Genomic DNA, 10,557 nt, shown 5'->3' on the forward strand with positions numbered 1-10,557 from the left:
TTTCCTCCGCGGAAGGGCGCCGAGCCCCTGTTCCCGGAAGGAGCCTACCGCGCCCCGCCTCTCTCCTCGCAGACTTCGGGGGCCCGTCCCGAGGCGCCGCCGCGAAGGCACCCCTCGCTGGCGCCTCCCGACTGCCGACTCGCTCGCTTGGCCTCATTAACCCGCCCCCCCACTTTCCTCGGGGCCACCGGCTCCCCCGCTTGGGCGGGTATTGCAAGAACTCTCTCCGCCCTCCACTCCTTTCTTGGCAGAGCTGACAGGATCCGTCACACACCCACGACTTTTAAACCCGGGTCCTGGGTACGGGTCGGAGCCCCGCCTCCGACCGTGATCTCTGCCCTGTCCCTGCTATTTCACTGGATCGCTGGCTTCTGGCTGGAGACGGATGTGTTTACCTGCCTCTACAGCGCCCCCCGCACGGAGTCGGTGCCTAGAAACTCCTGACTAACCCATCACCACCCCTCCCCCCGGCCCGCTTCGGGGCTCCTGGGGCCCCGCGGCTGTGACAAACCTTCCGACAGCCCGGCTCCCTGGAGGCCGGAGCGGGGAAGGCGGCCGCTCTGCCCCGGCTGCTCGGGTGACCCTTACTCTTCAGGCCGGTGGCCTGGAGCAGTTGCAGCGTGTGGCCACTAGATGTCAGCCTGTACCCACCGTGGCTGGGATCGAGTCCCCCCCCTCCCCCCCAGAAATGAGGTTGTTGCTTTTGGGGAGAGTGAGCCAGTCAGACTCTGGCGAACCGAGGCGCAGCTAAAAGCCGGGTCTGCAGTAGGGGGTGAGGGCGAGAAAAGTGAAGGGGGGGCGGTTAGGTGGAGGAAAGGAAAGTTGTAATTGGGGACGAGGGAAAAGGTGCGGCGGGGGGGAGGGAAAAGCCAGAAACATGAGGCGCCAGAGACCCAGGGGCCGAGAGGTTTGGGTGTTTGCTTTGCCTCCCCTGATGGCTCCAGGGTTACACATTAAACCCTGTGGGGCTCCTGGGTCAGCCGAGGCCCGATCGGTTTCTAGGTGAGAGCACGAGTGTCCCGGGTGAGCGGCTTTCCCCCTTTGCGCTTGCTCCCGCCACCCTCTGCTCACAGAGCAGCTGTCCCACAGCCAGCCCTGGCCTGAGTCCGGAGAGGCCCACCTGGGGCCCTCCTAGTGGTCATCAGACGTGGGCAGGTTTGGACGCCTTTCGAGGGGTGAGATGGGAGCAGAAGGTACACACCCCATTACTCACACTCCTCACCCACTCGGAAGTAGGGACGCCATCCCTTAGCTAATCACCATCCTCTTGCTCCTTAACTGAGCTTGTATTGACTCGTGAAGAGCAGGAAGTGCCAGGGAGACACCTGGAATTGAACTGATTTCTGGTCAAGACCCTAAACAATCCTACTAACCTCTAGGCAGAAGCCTAGAACCCATGTAGGCCAAACGGCTGTCTTTCTTCTTCTCCCTGATGCTTTTACTCGTGAGGCAGCGGTCCACTTCCCTCCCATCTTCCCTGACGGAGGTTCCCCCGAGCCAGGGGGTCGGCGGATGCTGAAGGCAGAGGACCCGGTGGCAGCATTGTGTGTGTGACGCTGGGGGCTGACGGTGCTGAGAGCGCGGTGTCCACCAGGCCCGGGCTGCCTGGAGACCGCGTCACATCCTCCGCAGGTGAATCAACTTGCACAGGTCGGGGTTTCCCTGGTCCCTCCCCAGGGAAACAAGACACCGACCGGTTCCGATTGACCGAGCGCGGCGGTTTGGGTAGTGTGTATCGTTTGGAACCAGTGAGCATCTGCTTTCCTTCCGAAACAGTCACTAGTGGGCCAAGAGGGGGGCAGAGAGAGGTCAGTCCTCGCTTCCCGCCCGCACTCGGTCTGCGAAGAGCGCCTCTCCGGTCTTAGGAAGCTTTGCGAGGACCGGATGCGGCCACGAGGGTGGGGAGGTTACGGTGCGCCAAGACATGGCACATCGCCCCTTCCCTGCTGGGGCCCTGGAAAAGCGGCCCCGCAGACACAGGCTGCAGGTGGGGTACAGGCAGAGCCAACAGGTTACTCCGCGGGCTCCAGGCGCTTCTCTGCGGCGGGGGCGTGGCTTACTGGAGTGGGCGTGACTTACTGGCGTGGGCGGGCCCGCGCACGCGCCGCGTCTGGGCGTCGGGGTTCCGGAAATGTGAGTGAGACACGAGATGGAGAAGTACGAGCGGATCCGAGTGGTGGGAAGAGGTGCCTTCGGGTGAGCCGGGGCTCTGGGGGAGGAAAGCACTCACGAGAGGGAAAACAAACCCAACTCTGTCCGCGAAATCGCCGCCCGGTTAGCCCCGCCCCGAGGCGGGAGCGCCCGCTCCGGGAAGCCCCGCCCAACTTCCGGTCCCAGGCCGGGCTGGGAGACCTGACTTCGGCGGAGGTCACGCCCCCGCTAAGCGTTTGCGCCCACGCAGGGTTCTGGTCTTTGATCCCGGACTTGATTCATTCAACAAATATTGAGCGCCGACTCTGCGTCAGGCTCTCAGACCAAAGCAGGCGTGGTCTTTTCTCTCTCAGGGCTCACAGACTATAGGAAAAATGCACAAGAAACAAGACCTTGCAGGGACGTACTTACTTGGGGTAGTGCAGGACATTTCTCCGAGAGGTGAAGTTTAAAGCCAAGACAGGAGGAATGAGGAATAGTCTGAAGGTGAAGGCAGCGCTTTTCAGGTGGAGGAAACAGCATATGTGAAGGTCCTCAAGTGGGAAAAATTCAGAGTATTCAGGAACGGAGGGAGAGCATGGTATAGTTGGGATGTAGTGGGCAAAGTAAAGAATATATATAATTTTTTAAAATTGATTTTTAGAGACAGAGAAGGGGAGAGGGAAAAAGAGAGAAACATCCAATGAGGGCAAAATATCCATCTGTTGCCCCCTGGTTTCTGCCCCCTGCACAGCCCCTACTGGGGATCAACTGCAACCTGGGCATGTGCCCTGCCTGGGAATGAAACCGTGACCTCCTGGTTCACAGGTCCACACACAGCCACTGAGCCACGCCAGCTGGGCTGCATTTTCTTATTTGGACACCTCAGCAACCCTGTGAGGTCCATTCTGTTTTCCAGATGATGATGTTACGTGATCCAAGACCAGATCATTAGTAAGAGGAGGAGCTAGGATTTGAATCCAGGCGGTTGACTTCAGAGTCTGTGGAAACTTAAAAGAGATGAAGACTAATTTTGCCTCATTGTGCCTGTGGTGAAACTGAGTTTCAAATAAGGTCTCACAGAGTTTGTGGTTAGTCCTCCCCATTCCTAAACTCAGTGTTCCGTGCACGCAGGTGACCTCTTCACCGTTCAGTCACCAGGTCTTCCCAGCTTGCTATGTGGCTGGAGCAGGGGTCCTCAAACTACGGCCCGCGGGCCACATGCGGCCCGCCGAAAACATTTATCCAGCCCGCCGGGTGTTTTTGCCTCCGCTGCCTGTTGCTTAGCAGCCGACTAGTTTTTTTTTAAACTATAGTCTGGCCCTCCAACGGTCTGAGGGACAGTGAACTGGCCCCCTGTTTAAAAAGTTTGAGGACCCCTGGTGGTGGCTAAGCTGGCACCCACTGCTGTGCTCTGCGTCCCCAGGATTGTGCACCTGTGCCTGCGCAAGGCGGACCAGAAGCTGGTGATCATCAAGCAGATCCCCGTGGAGCAGATGACCAAGGAAGAGCGGCAGGCAGCCCAAAATGAGTGTCAGGTCCTTAAGCTGCTCAACCATCCCAATGTCATTGAGTACTATGAGAACTTCCTGGAGGACAAGGCCCTCATGATTGCCATGGAGTACGCACCAGGTGGGCCTGGCTTCAAGGGCCTCTCACCTCTCAGACAGACAGACAGACAGACAGACACAGATTAGCCAACTTCCTTCCTTGGAATGGGCTTGGCTGAGGGTCAGAGGTATAGAATTCTGATGCAAGTAGTGTGATGGTGGGTGGGAGGCATTTGCCCTGTCTGGGTGTTTAGTTTCATCAAAGGAAAATCTCAGGCCTGGAAAAGACTGAATCTTGACTAAACCCTTGCTGCTGCAGGCGGCACCCTGGCTGAGTTCATCCAAAAGCGCTGTAATTCCCTGCTGGAGGAGGAGACCATCCTGCACTTCTTTGTGCAGATCCTGCTGGCACTGCATCATGTGCACACCCATCTCATCTTGCACCGGGACCTCAAGACCCAAAACATCCTTCTTGACAAACATCGCATGGTCGTCAAGATTGGCGACTTTGGCATCTCCAAGATCCTTAGCAGCAAGAGCAAGGCCTACACGGTGCCTGGGCATGGAAGGGAATCTCAAGGGTGCTGGAGGTTTTGAGGGCGCCGGCCCACCCCCAAGGCCTTGGCCCCTTAGCTCCTGACTGGGTTGTCCTGCAGGAGGAAGCACTTTGGCCTGCTTGGGGGAGAAGCGGTCTCCAAGTGGCCCTTGGTCTTCCCTCCCCGGGCTGTAATATTAGCTTCCCTCCTGCAGGTGGTGGGTACACCATGCTACATTTCCCCTGAACTGTGTGAAGGCAAGCCCTACAACCAGAAGAGCGACATCTGGGCCCTGGGCTGCGTCCTCTATGAGCTGGCCAGCCTCAAGAGGGCCTTTGAGGCTGCGGTGAGTAACCACCCCCAAGGGGACAACTGGGAAATCTCTGTCTCCCTCCCCCTAAAGTCCCCGCTCCACCTGCTTGTGTGATTCTTCTCCGTGGCTGAGTCAGGTCTCCCTCATCAGACGAGTGGATTAGCCAAAGGCAGGTCTGTGGTTCCCCTCAGACAATGAATTCCCAAGGGTAGGGCTTGGTTCTCCCCTTTAAACTGAGGGCTCCTGAGGGCAGAGTTTCCCCATCTGATTAGGGATCCTCTTAAAGGCAAAACGTAAGTTTTCCCAACAACCTGGGGTTTCTGAGGACATAGCCGCAGCTCCCCTATCAGAGGTTCTTGAAAGTAGGGTTGGAAGTCTCCTGAGCACAGGGCTGTGACCACCCATCAGATGAGGGGCTGGGGCTGAAACCACCTAAGAGCCTGGCCTGAGGCTCTGGCCAACCCCACAACTTGGTGCCTTCACAGAACCTGCCAGCGCTGGTGCTGAAGATCATGAGCGGCACCTTTGCACCCATCTCTGACCGGTACAGCCCTGAGCTGCGCCAGCTGGTCCTGAGTCTGCTCAGCCTGGAGCCAGCACAGCGGCCGCCGCTTAGCCACATCATGGCGCAGCCCCTCTGCATGCGTGCCCTCCTCAACCTGCACACGGACTTGGGCAGCGTCCGAATGCGGAGGCCTGTGCGGGGAGCCGGGGAGGGGGCCCTGGGCAGTAGGGGGCACCCAGTGGGAGCACAGTAAGACTGGGACATAGGGGTCCTCAGCGCAAATCATTCCTGTGGGTGGGGATACCAAAGAGGGTCAGTCCATGTCCTGAGGGTCGGTCCATCTGTCCCACAGGGCAGAGAAATCCCTGGCCACTGGGCCACCCATAGCCCCAGGCAGCACAGGGAGCAGGACCACCAGTGCCCGCTGCAGGGGTAAGTCCAGCTGACCGTCCAGGGCCCCTTCGACACCATGCCCTTCCCACCAGTTCAATAGACCTCATGAGCTGTCCCTACAGGCGTCCCCCGGGGACCTGCACGGCCAGCCATTCCACCACCTCTGTCATCCGTGTACACATGGGGCGGGGGGCTCAGTGCTCCTCTGCGGCTGCCAATGCTCAACACAGAGGTGGTTCAGGTGGCCACCGGGCGCACACAGAAGGCTGGCGTCACACGCTCTGGGCGCCTCATCCTGTGGGAGGTGAGCCAGCTGAGGTGAGCCCGGAATGGGGCAGGGCATGCCTTAAGGAAGGGGGTGCTCAGGTTCTCCCCACACCATCTGCTCCACAGGCCCCACCCCTAGGTGGCGGAGGGGGCGCCCTCCTTCCTGGGGCAGTGGAGCAGCAGCAGCCCCAGTTCATCTCCCGTTTCCTGGAGGGCCAGTCAGGTGTGACCATCAAGCATGTGGCCTGCGGGGACCTCTTCACAGCTTGCCTGACTGGTTAGTGCAGAGAGCAGGGCAGGGGGCTATGAGCAACTTCTCTCCTTGCCTGTCATTTACAGGATGCTCACTTAACAATGCTTCTATCTACTGGTTATCGAGCACCAGGGATTACTTACCCAACTCTTACCCTTCACAACAGGCCTGGCAAGGTAGTCATAGGATCCCATTCAACGGATCTGAAAACCAAGGCTCAGAGGCTAAGTCACTTGTCCAAAGTCACACACTGGGGAAAAGAGACCCCTGTCCTTATCTCTCCCCCATTTCATTCTTCCCTCCTCGGCCTCCAACTAATTTTTTTATTGTTTCTCCAACTCAAGGTTAGACTGGTCTATCTGGAAAAACAGCCTGATCTCTCTCCCTTTCCTTTCCTCAACGCCCCCCTCCCAAGACCGAGGTATCATCATGACCTTTGGCAGCGGCAGCAATGGGTGCCTAGGCCATGGCAGCCTCAATGACATCAGCCAGGTGGGTGTGGCATGTGCCTTGGGGAGGAGGAAGCCGGGAGGTGGCAAGGAGCCTGAGAGCTGAAACCCAGGTTGGGGGCAGGGGATCTTCAGCAACCACAGGTCCCTCTAGCTCCCAGGCTGCACCTGTTCTGGGCAGCATCAGGGGAAGTACAGAAAGACCAGGCTTCCCCAGTGGTTGCTGTGGTGGTGATGGTGGTGGTGAGTTAAAGAAACAGCCATCTCGTGAGAATTTGAAGCCTCCAACATCGTCTCGAAAGGGGATGTTGGGTCCAGGCCCCTTGCCCACAGTTTCCTCTCTCTCTAGCCCACCATCGTGGAGGCGCTGCTGGGTTATGAGATGGTGCAGGTGGCCTGTGGGGCCTCTCATGTGCTGGCTCTGTCCACTGAGCGAGAACTGTTTGCCTGGGGCCGCGGAGATGGTGGTAAGCTCTCTACCCAGTTCCAGCCTCTCACTCGTCTCACAGCAGCCCCCAGACATGATTTGTTCCCCTCCATACCCACCTTCCACCCTATGGCCCGTTTTCTCCTCCCTCTTTTCTCTCCAATTCCATTCATTTATTCACTCAGCAAATCTTTTTTTTTTTTAAATATATTTGATTTTTTACAGAGAGGAAGGGAGAGGGATAGAGAGTTAGAAACATCAATCAGCTGCCTCCTGCACACTCCCCACTGGGGATGTGCCCGCAACCAAGGTACATGCCCTTGACTGGAATCAAACCTGGGACCCTTGAGTCCGCAGGCCGACGCTCTATCCACTGAGTCAAACCAGTCAGGGCTCACTCAGCAAATCTTTACTGTACGCCCACTATGTGCCCACCCTGTGCTGGGTGCTGAGACAAGATGAACAAGATATCACTTCCTTGAGGTACTTCTGAGGGAGATTTCATTCATCCAACAGTTTTCACTGTGGCTCTCTCCGGGTCTGGGCACTGAAACTAGAGCTGACGTAGGTGCGGATCCTGTCCTCTTGGAGCACTCCGGTGGGGGGAGGGATGGGATGATGCATCGTTATGACAGAGGACAGACAGCATCAGGGCTCCACCCAAGTCCAGAGGTGTTGAAACTCAAGGAATGGCAAGGGACTTCACCTGGCGGAGCAGCGGTGGCATCTGAACAGGTCCTTAAAGGAGGAGTAGGATTTTGACCCAAAGAGGGGCCCGAGGATGGGAAGCCTTCACTCACACTATTACTGCCTCTCCAGGGGTCCTCAGCTCATCGGAGTTTCCTGCCTGCGGCTGGCATCACCAACCCTAAAGCTCAAACTAGCCCCATGCTGGTTTCTCCTTATAGGCCGGCTGGGACTAGGCACCAGGGAGTCCTACAACTGCCCCCAGCAGGTGCCGATGCCCCCAGGACAGGAAGCCCAGCGGGTTGTATGTGGCATTGACTCCTCCATGATCCTCACTGTGCCTGGCCGAGTCCTGGCCTGCGGGAGCAACAGGTAACCAGGTGCCTCAGGATGACTAGACTACCCCCTCCCCACCTTGGGCTGTTAATGCTCCATCTGTCATTGCCTACTTCCCACCAGGGATTAGAACTGAGGAGGTCTGAGGGTATGTGGGTTCAGTTCAGGGTGGGCTCTATCCCCTGGTGCATCAGCTCCTGCCCAGATAGCTGGGAGGCAGGACAGTCTATACCAGCAGTTGCCAACCTTTCGGACCTCACGGACCACCAGTCAAGGACCACCGGTTGGCGACCCCTGGTCTATACAAACTGTGTCCATTGGGCTTGGCTTCTGGTTCTGCCCTTAGGTTCAACAAGTTGGGCCTGGACCACCTCTCCCTGGGGGAGGAGCCTGCCCCCCACCAGCAAGTGGAGGAGGTGCTGAGCTTCACACCACTGTGCTCTGCACCCCTGGACCAGGAGACCCTGCTGAGTGTGGACCTAGGTACTGCTCATTCAGCTGCTGTGACTGGTGAGTAGGACCGGGACAAGGTGGCAGGAAGGGGACTCTCCTGGCCTCTTTGGAACCTCAGTTGAGGCTCCTTTCTCCCTTTCCTCCTTTACAGCCTCTGGGGACTGCTATACTTTCGGCAGCAATCAGCACGGTCAATTGGGTACCAATGCTCGCAGGGTCAGCCGGGCACCTTGTCAAGTGCAAGGCCTCCAGGGCATCAAGATAGCAATGGTGGCCTGTGGGGATGCCTTCACTGTAGCCATTGGGGCAGGTGATTAGTGGGCACTGTGGGGGCAGATATGGGCATGGACAGGCAATGGGGGGATTATCATGCTCAGATCTGCTGAACTCAGCAACCTCATCCTGGGGCCGGTAGGGCAATCTGGGGGGGACAGCTGCTCTGCTGGCTAAGCTGTGTCCTCTTCCCATTTCCCTCTGTGCGATTCTCTTTGGCAGAAGGTGAGGTATACTCTTGGGGCAAAGGGGCCCGAGGTCGACTTGGAAGGAGGGACGAGGATGCTGGACTCCCTCGTCCAGTGCAGCTAGATGAGACACATCCCTACACAGTGACTTCTGTGTCCTGTTGCCATGGAAACACTCTCCTGGCTGTACGCCGTGAGTGATCACTTTTTCCACCTCACCCACACAGGGTTAACCCAGCTGGATCCTGCCCACACCCCCATCCCCGGTGTTCACAGCCCAAACCACCCAAACACATCTTTAGCCCCCAAATAAATGAAAGCAGAAGCTGTGGGATAAAACTGAGTTTCCTGCCCGGGGTGGGCAAGGGTGGGTACTTTGGGGCCTCATTGAAGGGCTGCCTTCACTGCTCCCCAGGGCCCAAATCATTCTTTCTCCTCTGCTCCCTCGTCCAGGTTAGTTTGAACCTCCACTTCTGGTCTGGCAGAGTCCAGGGCCCAGTGCGGAACTGGGGGCAGAGGTGGGGGTGCTTGCTGGAGGCTCTGTCCTCTGGGAGGCTGCAGAGGTTTCTCTCTTGTGCTCTCTAGCCGTCACGGATGAGCCAGTCCCCCCGTGAGGTGCCTGGATACACCTCTGGACCACCCCGACATTGCTTCTCTGAATGTTCTTGGAAAGCACAGGTGCCTGAAGCATGAGTGTCTCCATCCAGGCCCCCTGGATTATGTCTAATGGGGTGTAAGAACTGATGAGGCAAGCCCTGTGCTGCTTTCAGCCCTGGATATGTAAAACTCAACCCACCCTATTCCCCTAACACTTCTCTCTTCCCTCCCACCCCTTCTTCTTTTCTTAAGTCAATGCCCTCAGGGCCCAGCTTGCCTTGAGTTGGAAGCCAGATCTAACCCTTGGAAGCAGGGTGGTCTTCAGAGACTTGACAGGAAAAGGCTGGAGGTGGGTGTGGCTCCACCCAGACCCTGCTCCTCCTCCAGCCTGGTTAGAAAATGCATCGCTGGTGCCCAGTGGGACAGCAGCTCAGTGCTTTGGAGCAGGTCAAGGTGGAGCCTGCCTCGAGGGCCATTCCAGTGGTCATTCCAGCGGCCTAGCCTGTGCATTGCCTGGGGCAGGGAGGTCTGGGGGAGCGGCTCTCACCCCGCCCCCCACCCTCTGCCATTCCTCCGAAACAGGTTGGGGGAAAGGTAACTGGCTGGACCAGACCAGTTTCCAGATGACTGGAAGCAGTGCCAATAAAAACATCAGCTGCCTGCCTGCCTAGAGTGTGGTCTCTTCAGGAGGGGGCGTGGCTGCCCAACACCCCACGGTTGGGCTGGGCCCCCGATCTCGGCGGCAGGGCCGGCTCAGGTCAAGGAAGGAATGTGGGCGCAGCCGAAGACTGGGCCGAGTTTCCTCTGGCCCAGCGCCAGCCCTGCCTCCCCTCCCCAGCCGGGCTCCCAAGAGCCGGTTGCCAGGCTTCGGCTGCCTGGCACCGGGAGGCTGCAGTCCCGGGCTCCTGGTTGACACGTGGCCCCCGGGACTGAGCTGTACCCTCGGGAGAAGCAAACCTTTGTGGCGCAGCCCGGCCCGTACCCCGCGTCCCTCCGCCCCATCCAGCGTCAGGGTTCCCCCCCATCCTCAGCTCCCCAGCTCTGGGGGAAGCGGAGCCACACTCTCTCTTCTCCAGCGGAAAGAGGAGCCTCTGTTTCGGGGAGGGGGCAAGGCTGGCCAAGTGCCGACCTCGGAGCCACGCGTTCCCGAGTGAGCGAGAGCGCGGGTGGGACGGGCGCTAGGACCCCGCGGGCGCGGCT

General features: G+C 58.4%; 1 protein-coding gene across 12 annotated transcripts; it reads left to right on the plus strand.

The window, feature by feature from the left end:
* Positions 1 to 1,416: 1,416 nt before the first annotated feature.
* Positions 1,417 to 10,348, plus strand: NEK8 (NIMA related kinase 8). 12 transcript variants are annotated; one of them, XR_002830891.1, is made up of 16 exons: positions 1,713 to 2,196; positions 3,557 to 3,762; positions 4,000 to 4,232; positions 4,431 to 4,562; positions 5,015 to 5,223; positions 5,387 to 5,466; positions 5,550 to 5,731; positions 5,821 to 5,971; positions 6,363 to 6,439; positions 6,746 to 6,863; positions 7,732 to 7,882; positions 8,193 to 8,356; positions 8,451 to 8,609; positions 8,795 to 8,953; positions 9,346 to 9,438; positions 9,610 to 9,745. XR_002830891.1 is itself a non-coding variant. In XM_023759475.1 (15 exons), the coding sequence occupies exons 2-15, from the start codon at positions 3,627 to 3,629 to the stop codon at positions 10,026 to 10,028; spliced, it is 2,370 nt and encodes a 789-aa protein (XP_023615243.1). In that variant the 5' UTR covers positions 1,417 to 1,632; positions 3,557 to 3,626; the 3' UTR covers positions 10,029 to 10,345. The 12 variants fall into 12 exon arrangements, 11 of the variants coding, with proteins under 11 accessions (XP_023615243.1, XP_023615246.1, XP_023615245.1 ...); XM_023759475.1 differs by lacking the exons at positions 1,713 to 2,196; positions 9,346 to 9,438 and adding an exon at positions 1,417 to 1,632 and having other exon boundaries at positions 9,610 to 10,345; XM_023759473.1 differs by lacking the exon at positions 9,346 to 9,438 and having other exon boundaries at positions 1,709 to 2,196; positions 9,610 to 10,345.
* Positions 10,349 to 10,557: the final 209 nt, after the last annotated feature.

Source organism: Myotis lucifugus, unplaced genomic scaffold (genome assembly GCF_000147115.1).
Source record: "Myotis lucifugus unplaced genomic scaffold, Myoluc2.0 scaffold_157, whole genome shotgun sequence".
NCBI classification, from domain to species: Eukaryota; Metazoa; Chordata; class Mammalia; order Chiroptera; family Vespertilionidae; genus Myotis; species Myotis lucifugus.